General features: G+C 35.8%; 1 protein-coding gene across 1 annotated transcript in view; it reads left to right on the top strand.

Annotated features, from left to right (window-relative positions):
- USP34 (ubiquitin specific peptidase 34) overlaps nucleotides 1–14702 on the top strand; it is a 233373-nt gene that overhangs the window by 25538 nt on the left and 193133 nt on the right. The window contains exon 2 of the mRNA XM_090281354.1: nucleotides 7783–7870. Coding sequence (XP_090137480.1) covers nucleotides 7783–7870 — 88 coding nt within the window. The remainder of the gene's footprint in view (nucleotides 1–7782; nucleotides 7871–14702) is intronic.

Genomic DNA, 14702 nt, shown 5'->3' with positions numbered 1-14702 from the left:
AAAAGTCATCACAGGGAAACCTTTTGCTGATATTGAAGAAGTGAAACAAAACGGCAGAAGCATTGAAAGGCATCAAAATTGATGATTTCAAAAACTGTTTTGAGCAGTGGAAAAAATGTTGGAATAGTTGTAGTGCATCAAATAGAGAGTATTTTGAAGGTGACAGAAGTTTAAACACGTGAGAATAAATACACATTTTCTTTTTTTTAAAGGGAGTCAAGGATGGTCAGAATTTTAGTGTGAGCAATGGTGTGGCTCACAGAGCCTTCCTCCTTTTTTTAAAAAAATGTTTTATTATCTTTCTAGAGGGAGAGGGAGGGAGAAAGAGAGGGAGAGAAACACCAATGTGTGGTCGCTTCTAGCATGCCCCCAACTGGGGACCTGGCCCGCAACCCAGGCATGTGACCTGGCTGGGAATTGAACTAGCGACCCTTTGGTTCACAGGCCGCTATTCAATCCGCTGAGCCACACCAGCCAGGGCTAAATACACAATTTTTAATAAATAAATCCTGGATATTTTTGTGTTCCCCCTTGTATATGCATCACTCATGGACATGAACAATGGTTTGGGGACTGACTGTAGGAAGTGGGGAGGGGAACAAAGGGGTAAAAATTAAGACAACTGTAATAGAATAAACAATTTAAAGAGAGAGAGGAAAAAAAAAAGAATTATTTTAAAGCCTCTCTTGGTTTAGTCAGTACTACCAGAGAGGAATTTTTCAACCTCCTACTTGGTCTTCTAGCATTTCTGGAGGTGAGTAGGAGAAGAATGCCATATGTAATTCTTAATGTAAGTATATAATCTGATCTAGAGCAAAGGGTGCTTTTTCAAAAACAATAAAAATTAAGTTCATACACAATTGATAAGTAAGTAGAGGTATATTAGTAAAATAGAACATATTATTAGTTCCTATAGGATTTTCCCCCAATCGCATTGAATGTTTTAGTGATCCACACAAACTTCCTTATGATTAAGAGAAGACTCTGTGTATGAAGAAACCGTGACAGCGTTGCCAGTCTTCAGAAATGCCTTTTTGTTGTGCTTTTAGTGCTTGGTTAATTGTGCTTAAGGACCCCTGTGTTTTCTACTTTGTAAGGAACTCTGTGAAGAAGGTGAAGTAGGTGCAGTCATTAAAATGAAGTATTCATGAGAATGGTTATGGTTTTGTTCGATCTTTAGTTTTTGGGGATATTATTTTTATTAGAATTGAATGCTCTCAGGCACCTTTGTATCAAGATGGAGTATGGACCTCATGGTTTAGTGTTTCAGAAGTTTCATTGACACTGGTTAGGTGCAAATGCCAATAGCGATTAAACTGCTAGAATTTTTTATTTTAAATCAGACTAGTTACTGATTTTTGTCAGTGCTCTGGTTATAAAGTTTCATATGTTTGGAATTAGTCTGCTTCTAACTTTGTTTTATTGTTAGCCTGATTATTATTATTATTTTAAGTATTTTATTTATTTATTTTTAGAGAGAGAGAAAGGGAGAGAAACATTGATGTTTAAGAGAAGCATAGATTGGTTACCTCTTGCATGCCCTCAACTGGCCTGCAACCCAGGCATGTGCCCTGGCCGGGAATTAAACCAGCAACCCTTCGTTTTGTGGGCCAGCGCTCAATCCACCGAGCCATACTAGCCAGGGATCATTATTCTCTAGTGCAAGATGTTGCATGACACAAGGCTCCTCAAGAATGCATATATGACATAGTGGGAAATGCCTGTACAGACACATTTACATGTTTTCAGTTGCCTGGTTTTCTGAAAACCAGATCTTTCTGTTTCAGCTATTTCAGAGAGAAAACATTTTCTTTGCGGGGGTGGAGTGGGGGGGGGGAGACACACACAGGGGAGAGGGAACAGAGCAGGTGTCAGCTTTTTTAAAAATATGCTTTATTCCCCTTTGTTCCCCTCCATCCAGTGACCCCCCCCCCCCTCCAGTTGCCCTCCTCCCTTAGTCCATGCCCATTGGTGTGCATATAGTTCATCTCAACATCTTCCTGTCTACTCCACTCTCTCCTACTATGCTTCTTAATTCCTGTACCATCTCCCTCCCTTTGCCCCCTTCTCCTTCCCGGCTGACCTTCCCCCAAAATGTTCCCCATACCTATAATTCTTTTCACACTTTTCTTGCTTACTTAGTTTGCCTTTGTTTCGGTTCCCTAGCTTCTGTTGTTGGTTGTTGTGATACAGTTTTCATTTTAACGTTCATAGATTTGATCCTCTTTCTCTTAAACAAGTCCCTTTAACATTTCATATAACAGTGGTTTGGATCTGATGAATTCCTTCAGTTTTACTTTGTCCTGGAAGCACTTTCTCTGCCCTTCTATTCTGAAGGACAGCTTTGCTGGATAGAGTGATCGTGGTTGTAGGTTTTTGCTTTTCATTACTTTGAATATTTGCCAGTTCCTTCTTGCCTTCAGAGTTTCTTTTAAGAAATCAGCTGAAAGTCTTATTGGGACCCCTTTGTATGTAATTCTCTTCTTCTCTCTTGCTGCTTTTAAGATTCTCTCTTTATCCTTAATTTTTGACATTTTGATTATAATGTGTCTTGGTGTGGTTCTCCCTGGGCAAAGTTTTTTTGGAACTCTCTGTGCTTCCTGGATCTGTAAGTCTGTTTCTTTCTCCAAGGTAGGGGAGTTCTGCTTCATTATTTTTTCACACAATTTTTCAATTTCTAGTTCTTCTTCACCTTCTGGCAACCCTGTGATTTGGATGTTGGCCCGCTTATAACTGTCCCATAAGTTTCTGAGCCTCTCCTCATTTTCCTCACTTTTTGATTCCTCTTTCTGCACTGGTTGGACTGTTAGTTTCTTCCCTGTGTTCCAGTTTGTTGATTTGATCCCTGCTTTTCTTTCCCTCACCACTTGTATTGTATGTGTTTTCATTCATTTCAGCAGGGCTAGCCTTTATTCCTTTCCCGTGTTGTTTAAGATCTGCTGTCAGGTCTGTAAGCATTCGTATAACCAAAGCTCTGAACTGAGCCTCAGAAAGATATCCTATCTGCTCAACCGTTAGATTAGATATTTGCTGTCTGGTCAGCTGCGTTACTGGGATCTCTATCATGGTCTGTGCCATCCTGACAGTTTTGTGTTTACCTCTGCTTCCTGGGCGGGGCTGCCACACCTCCTATGCTATAGGGGGCAGAGCCCTGTGCACTCCTCACTACCTTGCAACCCTTCACACTGTGGCGTTTTTGTGTGGGGGTGGGGGTCCAAGATGGATTCTTGTGGTTTACTCTCCACTGAGAGACTGGGAGCTACTTCCTCCATCCCCACACCCTCTGGCCCTCACAGTCTGAAGCAATGGAGGTCTGCCTTCCCCGGTGCTGGGACTGCTAGCTGATGGGTTTGGTCTGCAGCCAGGGGTGTTCTCCAGGCGCTTCTTGCCTCCCCTTAAATATGGGTGTTTGTGCTTACCTTCATCCTGCCACCATCGCTGCAGCTGCCATCGCCAGCACAGCTTGACCTCCATCCTGGCTTCGCCCTTCCTACCCATCTGTATGAGCACCACTTGTTTATAACTTCATACGTTGGACTTCCATGTAGCTTTATTTTCTGTAACTTCTGGTTATTTCTATCTTTGCAGTAGATGTATTCCTTCTTAGTTGTGAAGGGAGACGGAGCGTGTCAGGCTAGGCCTGGATCTTGGCCAGAAATCTCAGCTTCTTAATAAGACTCATATTTTCAGCCCCACCTGTATTCTTGCTTTCAGAGGTGCTCAGTGTTTCCAGTTTCTGAGCCTTTCTGACATTTCATGGGACAAAATTAGCCTGCTTTTGTTCTCTGATATCAGCTTGATTTTTTGACTTGCTGTGGTTTTATTATTTTTTATTATTTTCTACCACAATTTGTTTTTTGCTTCTGTGTGTTTGTTTTATCTTGTTTTAGTGGAGTTTTGAGAGGGAATACAGTTAAAAATGGTATGTTGAATCTGGCATACTTGAAAAAATTATTATGAAATAGGTCAGACCTATAGCAAAAAACCTTAGAAGATACACACATATCTGCCAGATTTAATAGATGTTAACATTTTATATTAGCTTTAAAAATAAAAACAGATGGACACACAAAAAAATATACAGATGATGTATTATGGAATTGTACACCTGGCCCCTATATAATTTTATTAACCAGTGTTACCCCAATAAATTCAATAAAAACATTTAAAAAGAAAAGGAAAAATAAAATTTGTCTGATTTACCTAAAAAGTACTTCCTCTCTCCTGTCTCTTTATTCTTTTTTCCCAGATGTAACTAACCATTCTCCTGTGATGTGTTTCTTTATGGTGTTATGCATTTGTAATATAATTGTATATGAATTCATAACAATAGATGCTTTAAATTTTTTTTTTTTTAAATTTATATTGTAGAGAGGGGAAGGGAGGGAGAAAGAGAGGGAGAGAATCATTGATGTGTGAGAGATACATTGATCGGTTGCCTCTCACATGCCCCAACTGGGGACCTGTCTTGCCCTGATTGGGAATCGAACTGGCGACCTTTCAGTTTGCAGGCTGGCGCTCAATCCACTGAGCCTCATCAGCCAGGGAACAACATGGTTTTTTTTTTGTGTGTGTGTGTGTGTGTGTTAAAATGTTAACAAATGAGACACTGCCTATGCTTTTGTAGCCTTTTCACTAATCATTTTGAATTTGAATGTTAAATGCTTTGATATATATAGATTTTTATTAACCTCATTACCTATTTACATTTTAATGGACAGTATTTACATTCTAATGGATAATACTTTTCATTTCACTTAATTTCAGTTTATAAAAAGAAGTCCCCTTCCTGTCACTAATAATTTTTTTTCTCATTTTATAAAAAGAAGTCCCCTTCCTGTGAATAAAATTTTGACTTAACAGTATATTTTTTCCAAATTACTGAGGAATAAGGAATACAAATTATTGATATTTAAACTTTGCTTTTATGCCAGCTTTGAAATAGGCATAGTATGAGTGTTCATAAGAAATAACTTCTGCAGAGTTGGTCCTTTTCCTTTGTTTTGTTTTAAATCTTCTTTAATAATACATGTATCTTGTTTAAAAAGTCAAAGAGTTTTGTAAGACTTGAAAAACAGTGATCTCTTGCTATAGCCTCATTTTTTCTAGTCTAGAGGTTATCACTTCCTATTGTATCTGATTCCTCTGATCTCAGCCTTTACCTTCCTTTGTTTAAATCTTGTTATGCACTTCCAATTGTTTTTGAATTATAGTATTGCGTATTTATGTTATTGGGACTATGTAAATATTGTGCTGTAAGAGGCACACTGATGTGTTACAAGAATTTTTAAAACATGCAATACCTGACTCTTTAGTCAGGGGCACTTTTTTTCTTAGATTATTAAAAAAAAAAAATATGCGAACACCCAACACAACCTAGTTGTCCAGTGTAAATGAATGAAAATTATATCTATTTTTTTTGTCAGGCAAAAAATACATTGCTGCAGAATTTTAGTGATTAGTTTTTGTGTGCTGTGAGATGAAAAAGGTTGATAAGCACTGTCTAAATGATTAATCCTATTGTTATTTCAGCTGTTTACTTCATCCTATTGAAGGTCTATTGGTCTGTTGACTTACTCCTATGGAAAGAAGAGGATTAGCTTTTTTTTACTTTTGTGGTGTTTTCCAATTGCTTTGAGTTAGTATTGTGTATTTATGTTATTGGGACTATGTAAATATTGTTCACTGCTAAACCTAGTAGTATACTGTACTTAACACTTTTTGATTTAACATGATTTCTTTCTTCTGTGTAGTAGTTGTCAAGCTTGTATGCATGTGTGTTGAGTTTCTGTTAGCATTTATTATAATCCCTCTAAAAGAGTAAAACGCTTTCATTTAAATCAAATGTAAAGTAATATATGTTTAGGGACGTCAAGCATCTTACCTAGAGCCCTTTTATTCATTCTCTTGCTGCTCTCTCAACTACTAGTGTTCTTGGGGTTAGTGCATAGTGATCATCCCTGGATCTTTCTTCCCATCATCCTAGGGATTCTCTTTAAACATGAACTATTTTTTTTTTAATAAAAGATTTTATTTACTTGTAGAGAGAGGGGAAGAAAGGGAGAAAGAGAGGGAGAGAAACATCAAAGTGTGGTTGCCTCTTATGCGCCCCCAACTGGGGACCTGGCCCGCAACCCTGGCATGTGCACTGACACTGGTAATCGATCCATCGACCCTTTGGTTCACAGGCCAGTTCTTAGTCCATTGAGCCACACCAGCCAGGGCTAAACATGAACTTCTTTACCTAGAATACTCTAATTTCTCTTTCTCTCTCTTTAATGTCTGAATTCTTAACATTTCAGTCTTTGCTTAAAAATTATCACTTCAGAGAGTCTCTTCCTGACTTCCTATTCTAAGGTGGGTTATGCTTATTTGACACACATTATTCTGCTTGGTTTCTTTTTGGCATTTATCAAAATATGTATGAGTATTATTCATTTACAACTTTTTCTTTTCTTCACTAGACTAAGTTTCATAAAGTGGGGACTGTTGCTATTTCATTCAACATTGTCTATAGCATATAGAATACTTAACATATTAAATGAATGGATATATGAAGACTTCTAGACACAGTGAAGATTGAAATGCCGTGGGTTATGTTATCTTGTTGGACCTTGTCTAACATGAAGTTGGCAAACTATGACCTGGTGTGCCAAACCTGGTCAACTGGTCTTTTTGTAACATGACCATGCTCATTTGTTTACATGTTGTCAGTGACTGCCTTCAAGATACAGTGGCAGAACTGCCTAGTTATGAAAGAGACTGTGGCCTACAGAGCCTAAAATATTCCCTTTCTGGCCCTTTATAGAACTTTTTGCTGATCTCTGATTTTATACACTGAAACATTTTACATTAAAAGACTTATTCAGACCATGAGCCAAACTGCCAACTTCATTTCTTTATATAGTTTCTCTTTTGTATTTAACTTTAGTTTTTGTAGTTTTAGTAGTAGTAGGTAGTACATATTGTGTATGAAATTCCAGTATATCAGTGAGGGTCCAATCAGGGAATTGAAGAGGGAATTTAATAAAGAAAGATAATTACACAAATATTGATGGTTTAAAGAGCAAAGAGGGAATCCAGACGACACCCAGAAAATGATGATGACAATGGTGATAACTGCAGGGAACATCTATTCTCCCTTAAGTCTGGGGAAATGAAGGGAAGAGGATTGTTAGAATCTAATCATTTATAGGTGGGCTTTTGTGAAGGAAGCTAGGACTTCAAGGAAGGGATGCAGACTGGCTACTCCTGTTACCTCTAAGAGAGGGGTACCATGAAATAGGTTCTTAAAAGCTGGAGCCTGGAATCTATGCTGCTGCTGAGTGATGCTTTGAGGTACAGCAAACTAACAAGTCCTTGGTCTCCTCCTACCTTCCAGTCTTTTCTAGTGCTGTGTACAGGACTGGAAGAAGATAACAGGAACCAACTGGAAATGAAAAATGTAGCTTGCAGAGTCCCAGCCCCAGTGTCACAAAGCATAGAACAGAAGGGTGGATTTGAAGTTGAGAGACAAGACCAGAATAACTGCAAAGTGCCCTCTTACTTTTCTGCTCAGAATTACATATATTAAAAATTTTCTTTTTAAGCTCAAATTAGTCATTAATTACATAGACCAAGACTTATTTTCTTAGGTGAAAGCCAAAAAAAAAAAAAAAAATTACCTGAAATATTTTCATTTGTAAATCTAGACATCTTTTTGGTGAAGCGTTGCTTGGTTTTAATATTGGCTTAGCATTTTTTATTCATAATTAAAAAGTTATTTTTTCTACTTTATTTTAGTATCAGATATAGAAGGTGGTGATGGACTGCAGCTCAGAAAGGAACACACTCTCAGAATATTTGCTTATATCAATTCCTGGACACAGAGGTATGTATCCCTGAGTATTTCGAAGATTGACTTTGTGAGTTGTATTTTAAATTTTTCATCAAGTTTTTCTTTTAGGATATTGGGTTGTATATCTTAGTGATAAAGTGACAGTTTATCAATACTTATTAAGTCTTCCTTTCTTCCTTATGTGTGTGGCTTTAAACTTAAGGTTTATTTTTAAAACATAAATATTTCTTTCTTTCTTTAATCCCTCCTTAATTATTGAGAAATATAGGCATAATCAATATTTTAAAAATAATTATTTTGAGAGATTAAAGAATTGTTATGGTATAGCTAGGGACCTATAACAAACTTAATCCTTTAAAAAAAATTAGTATTGGTGGTAGAGGACACTTTGACTTTTCTGGAAGCCATTTGCTGTTTGTTCTTTTTCCAAAAATATAGATGTATATATTAGATCCATTTAAAAATAATACATATATTGAGAATATAGAGAAGAAAACTTTAGGGAACACAGTTTGTTTCAGGGATTTGCAAATTTCTGTTCCTCAACATGATTTTAATTGGTTATGGCTAAATGTTTTTTTCTTTTGTGTGCCTGTCCTGTTTATAATTCTTACTTTTTCTATAGCTTATAGGTAAAGAATATTTGAAGCATTATGTGCAATGATTAATGTACATGTTAAGTAAGTGATAACATAAGTGAATGTCCTGATACACACAGGCTAGCTGATGATAGTTTATATCAGAAAAGTTTAATTTCAAAAAGCATTTCCTGTGCAGTAACATCCCTTTTCCATATTTTTTGTCAATAAATTTGTTTAGAAAAAGATTGATTTTAGTCATTTAAAACTTATGTGCCATCATTATTGGCATCTCTTCTTAGTCTCAACATGAATTTCTTTTGATTAAGATTAGCAATAGTTTCTGTTCCTTTCATTATGGGTTAAATAGATGATTGTATATTTTATAATACTAATTATTAATGAATTTAAAATTCACATTAATAGCCTAAAGCATTTGCTAAGAAATGTTACATTTAAGTCAGAATTTTGAATTTTTTGTAACTATAGTTAGGTGGCGACATGTTATACTAAGATAAAACCATACGTTTAATTTTAGGATTTATAGGTGGACCTCAGTGGGAGTTACATTTCCCATTTGTAGTCCACTTTTATTTTAGATGTATATTCTTAATCCCTGTATCAGGGATTTTTCATCTGAAGTCTGTGGACAGTAATAAAATTGTAAAGAAAATTTTGATATCCACAATTTTAAGCAGTAACTTGTAGGTTTCATCAGAATATTAAAAATGTGTTTGTCCCTAACTGTTAGAGATGCTCTGCCTTTCTCTCATTCTTCTCCAGAATGTAGTTATAGATGTAGATTCCAGTCCTGCTTTTATCACTTGCTTATTGGATTATGACAAATTAAATAATTTCTGTAAACTCCAAACCCTTTGTGATTTATGAAATGAGAATAATAAAGCGATTACTGTCTTAGATTGTAAAGAAACAAAATGCTTAGCATAGTATCTGACAAAAAAAATTTAATAAAAGTTGTTAAAACTTATTTTAGAAAATGAAATATATGTTGAAGGGTACATCATAAGCTAAAGCGTGAAAAAGCTGAACTAGAAACAGAATTTGTACCATTTACAATTCTAGTCATATGTTGATAGGTTTTAAGTAGTTTTTGATTGGTAGTAAAAAGTACCAACAAGTAGACTATTATTTACTCTTGTCACGCTGATTGATGTGAGAGAAGTGACAATAAAATAGCCAGCTGGATCACAGTGCTTTGTAGTAAAAATTTTTGCCTAGTCTTCTGTCCTTATTCCCACCCACATCTCCCAGTTTCTTTTTTAGACATCAGAAAATATTGTTGCCTAACCCTGGCTGGTGTGGCTCAGTGGATTGAGCACTGGCCTGCAAATGAAAGAGTCACTGGTTCAATTCCCAGTCAGGGCACTTGTCTTGGTTGTGGGCCAGGTCCCCCGCACAATAGGCAACCACACATTGATGTTTCTCTCCCTCTCTTTCTCCCTCCCTTCTCCTCCTCTAAAAATAAATAAATAAAATCTTAAGAAAGAAAATATTGTTGCCTAGATTAAGTATGTGGAAAAATGGCTACTAATAAAGCACAGTTAATTTATAAAATAGATTCTTAACTTGGGGGCCCATGACCATGGAAGTCAATAAATACATCATGGTGCGCTAATGAGCCCATGACATTTCATACAAAATGTTCTTTATGGGTTTTCTGGGAGAAAAATGGTAGTAGCTTTCATAGGATTATCAGTGGTTAGGAATTGTTTTTTCTACCCTATTGACTATAGGTAAAGGAGGACGTTCATTTAAAAACAGTATGTTTTATGGACTTTTTAAGTGATATTAACACATACAATTGGAGTCAGATGTTATAGTGTAACTGGATTTTGTCAGTGTTTAAAGCACCTATGTTCATCTTTGTATTTTTAATTCTAAAATTTCTAAATAAAGATTTTTTCCTTTGGAAAAATAAAAATAAAAACAGTATGTTGATAAGAACTTAATAATTTATAAGCATTACAACATTTTAATATTTTATGTTATTTTTCCTCCTGTTTAAATGATACACTTGTAAAAAGCTTTGAGAACAAAGAGAATCAGAATTTTAAAAAAGCATGCCACACTCCAGAGTAAAAATGGCTGTTTTGCTCTCACCTACGTATGAGATCTGTGAACAGTATAGTTTAAAATTTTACAAAATGTGACTTTACTGCATGTCTGTTAGATAATCTGATTTTTCATGTACAGTCTACTGTGATCAGTCTCTCCATGTCATCAAATTTTAAATTGCTATATAAAAGTCATGTAACTGTCATTCCTTTGTCTTGTCTCTAAGATTAGGTAAGTTAGTTATGTATGTTGGTTTAACAGACTATCATTATTTCCTATATTAAACAAATTTAAAAAAATTCATACTAGCGAGAGAGGAAAAGAGTGGGGTAGGGGAGAGAAACATCGATTTGTTGTTCCACTTATTTATGTGTTCATTGGTTAAATCAAGTATGTGCCCTGACCAGGGATGGAATCCACAACCTTGACATATTAGGACAACCCTCTAACCAGCTGTGCTACCCAGCCAGGGTTTTTTGTTTTTTGTTTTTTAAAAAAATTGATTTTAGGGAGAGAGACAGACAGATATCGATGATTTGTTGTTCACTTATGTCTTCATTGGTTGATTCTTGTGTGTGCCCTGACTGGGGATCGAATCTGTAACTCTTCTTAGTACTAATATTTACATTTTTATACATCATTAAATGACCTATTCCCCGCCTCCGTAATCTTCTTTGAACTTTCTTGTTCCAATCTGTATTCATTTTTCATGAGGATTATTAAAAAGCTGTCTTCTCTTCAGATCATCATTTAAATTTCTTTTTCTTTTCTGTTGTATTGGATCTCCAGTTTCCTGGATTCCATATTGTCATCTTATTGTTTTACTTCTTTGTTTTGTTAGGAAAACAGGTTTTCTGAGAAAGGGTGCATGAGAAGCAAATGGTTTTTAGATTTTTCAAGGTCTAAAAATGTCTCTTTTACCCTTACTTTTATTGATAAGTTGTTGGCTACAGAATTCTAAGTGAAAAATTATTTTCTCTCAGAACTTTGAAAGTATTGCTGCATTGTATTATAGCTTCTGATACTATTTTGGAGAAGTACTAGCTATTTTTATTCCTGAGCTTTTTCTTGTTATTTTTTACCCTTCCTGAAAGCTTTTAGCATCTTTTTCCCTCAGTTTCAGAAATCTCATCATGATAGGTGCATTTTATATATTTCCTTTGAATTTCTTTTTACTGTTTCTTTTGATCTGCCTTTGGTGATGCAACTTTTTTTGGAAAGTCTTACTCTCCTTGTCTGTCCTTTTGTGGTTTATGGAAGGCACTGAAAGATGGTTTGGAAGTTCTGTGTGAATGAGGCATTTCAGATGTTGGTCTGTACTCTTCGGTGGTAAAATGGTGAGTAGGTTTTAGGTTTTATTAGTAGGGATAAATAAACTTTTAGATTGTTCACATTTTTCTTTTTTTTTTTTTTTTTTTTTTAAACATCACTGTGTGGTTACCTCTCATTCGCGCCCCAACTGGGGACCTGTTGTGCAACCTAGTCATGTGCCCTGACTGGGAATCGAACCAGTGACACTTGGCTCACAGGCCGACGCTCAATCCACTGAGCCACAGCAGCTAGGGCCTACATTTTTCTAAGATAAATATCTTTAAGTCTTCGGTCTTGATATATGTTAGTCTGGTTGTTGGGCAGGGAAGGGTATTTGGGAAGGTTCACCACTCAGTCATTTCATTTAATTCTCTTGCTTTCAATTTCTTGTACCATCCTGCCTCCTTTAGTATCCAGTGTTCCTAAGTTTATCTTGTTCATTCTATGTACAGGAAAAACTTGTTTCCTTGGGTCAAGTAGGAACAGTATCTTGGTTGGGATGGGAACCTGCAGGTTTTAACTGTACCTTTCATGTAGTCCTCTTTTTGGTCCCGTGTTTCATCTCTGCCTTCAGTGGTATCTGGTAATCTTCAGTCCTGAGCCTTCTGTGCGGTAGATCTTTCTTTTTGCTGATGTATCTTTCTGTAGCTCCCTCCAAGTTTATTTCTTCCACTCTTGTTATTTATTGTACCACCGTTTCTAACCTGTCTTCTTTTCTTCTGTGATCTCTTCCCTTATGGAGTTTGTCGTTGTCTTCTTTTTTAAAAAATATATTTGCACTGGGGTTTGAAGCAGAGAAGAAATAAGTTGATGTGTAAAATCAAGCTGGGCTTACTTTAAAGTGATGTTTTTATTTAAAACAAACACTTTTTCCCTTTAGGTTGTAGGTAGGACATATAGAGAAATGCTATATTGAGAATGCAAATACTTAGACTTCTCAGAATAGAGTGTAATAAAGTAAAATGTATAATTTATGTAATTTTAGAGGGGGTGTGTGTGTGTATTCTAGACTCTCAGCTTTCCTTGAACTTGTATGTTTTAGGTCTGTAAGGACCTAGATCCAGCTTGGTTCACAAGTCATTTTTGACTTTTAAGGTTAATTTCCTAGTGAGGAATCAAGCAGTTTAATGCTCATTTACTGACAGTGAATTTTTATAGTAAATTTGACTGCCTCTTTCGCTTTCCTAATTCAAATCTGGCTAAAGATTTTTTTGGGGGGTGGGGGAATTCAGAGACCATTTTCACAGAAGATATTCAAAAATATCCTTCTCTTTGGACTTGGTTTTCTTAAGCCTAAAGGAAGAAGCTGTTCATCAGAAAGACTTTATTTTTCTTGTATAAACTGTGATATTAGAATTTTAAAACTGGAGGAGGCCTTAGAGGTAAAATCCCTTTCATTTTGCTACTGATAAAACAGGCGTGATGTATTATTCATTTATTTCTGTGTAACAAATTACTCCAAAAAGTAGTGTCTTAAGATAACTATAAACATTTATTATCCTCAGAGATTCTCTGGATAGAAATTTGGGAGTGGTTTTAGCTCGTAGGTTCTGGTTTGGATTTCTTACAAGGTTACACTCAAGATGTTGTTCATGTTAGTCATCTGAACATTGTGTGGGCCTGGATGATATTCCAAGTTGGCTCACTTATTACATGGTTGGCAAATTGGTGCTTGTTGTTAGTGTGAGACCTCAGTTTTTTTCTCATGTGGACCTCTCCATAAGCTATTTGAATATCTTACAACATGATAGCTGACTTCCCCCAGAGTGAGTGATTCAAGAGAGCAAGCAAGGCAGAAGTGGCAATGTCTTTTTGATATAGTCTCAGATGTCATACACTGTCATTTCTGCCACATTCCATTCATTAGAAGTCAGTCATTAAATTGGGTTCATATTCAAGGGAAGGAAAATTGGCCCTCACCCTTTAAAGGAAAGAGTATATGGACATACTTGAAATCTGCCACACCTGGTGAAATGTGATTATTTTTACATGTCATACAAGGAATTTGTGATCTATTTGGACTAAAATGTAGATGTTTTGACTTGTTTTGATAATATAACTAGATGAAAATTTTAAGTAATAGTTACTTAACTGTCATCCATTATTGGATGCAATTATTATAACCTGGTACTGGTGTATCATTTACTTACTAATTCACCAGACCCTTTAGATTTTTTACTGTGTGCTAGGCATTGTGCTACTAACTGAACTTGTCTGAGAAGACTAGATTCATGTGTAATAATTATTGACTCTTATTGTTTACATATATTTTTATCTTATATGGAGTTTAATGTGTGTATGTGTGGTGTTCCTAGACTCTTTTGATCTGCTAAATAGGGTAGGAATGCCCCTCCCAAGTAGACTTCAAGCAACTTATTAAATTTAAAATGTAGGTTTTTAAGATTATTTATTTATTTTTAGAGAAAAGAAAGGGAGGGAGAAAGTATGGTTGCGTCTTGCGTGCCCCCATCTGGGGGCCTGGCCTGCAACCCAGGCATGTGCCCTGACTGGGAATTGAACCAGTGACGCTCTGGTTCACAGGCTGGCACTCAATCCGCTGATCCACACCAGCCACGGCTAAAAATGTAGGTTTTTAAAATTTATGACAAAACCAGCTTTACCAGTAAGGTATTTTATTATGGCCAGTTCCTGGTATTTATCAAACATATATTGAATAGGTGGTACTTAGAGAATTAAAGATATATGCCACAATTCTTATTCTTAAATAGTTCTTTGTGTAGAAGGACAGATAAATGCATACAGATAAAAATCAACCTGATATGGTGTGATGCTATTTATATGTTATTATGGTGCTATTTCATTGGGAAGGAGGAATTAAAACCATTTGACTAAAAGTATTTTAGTATTTGCTTATTTTTTTTATATTACTTGTTAGATAT

This window comes from Furipterus horrens, unplaced genomic scaffold (genome assembly GCF_987537825.1).
Source record: "Furipterus horrens unplaced genomic scaffold, mFurHor1.1.pri manual_scaffold_6, whole genome shotgun sequence".
In the NCBI taxonomy this organism is placed as follows: Eukaryota; Metazoa; Chordata; class Mammalia; order Chiroptera; family Furipteridae; genus Furipterus; species Furipterus horrens.
Note: the sequence above shows the minus strand (reverse complement) of the source record. Positions and strands in the feature narration are given on the sequence as shown.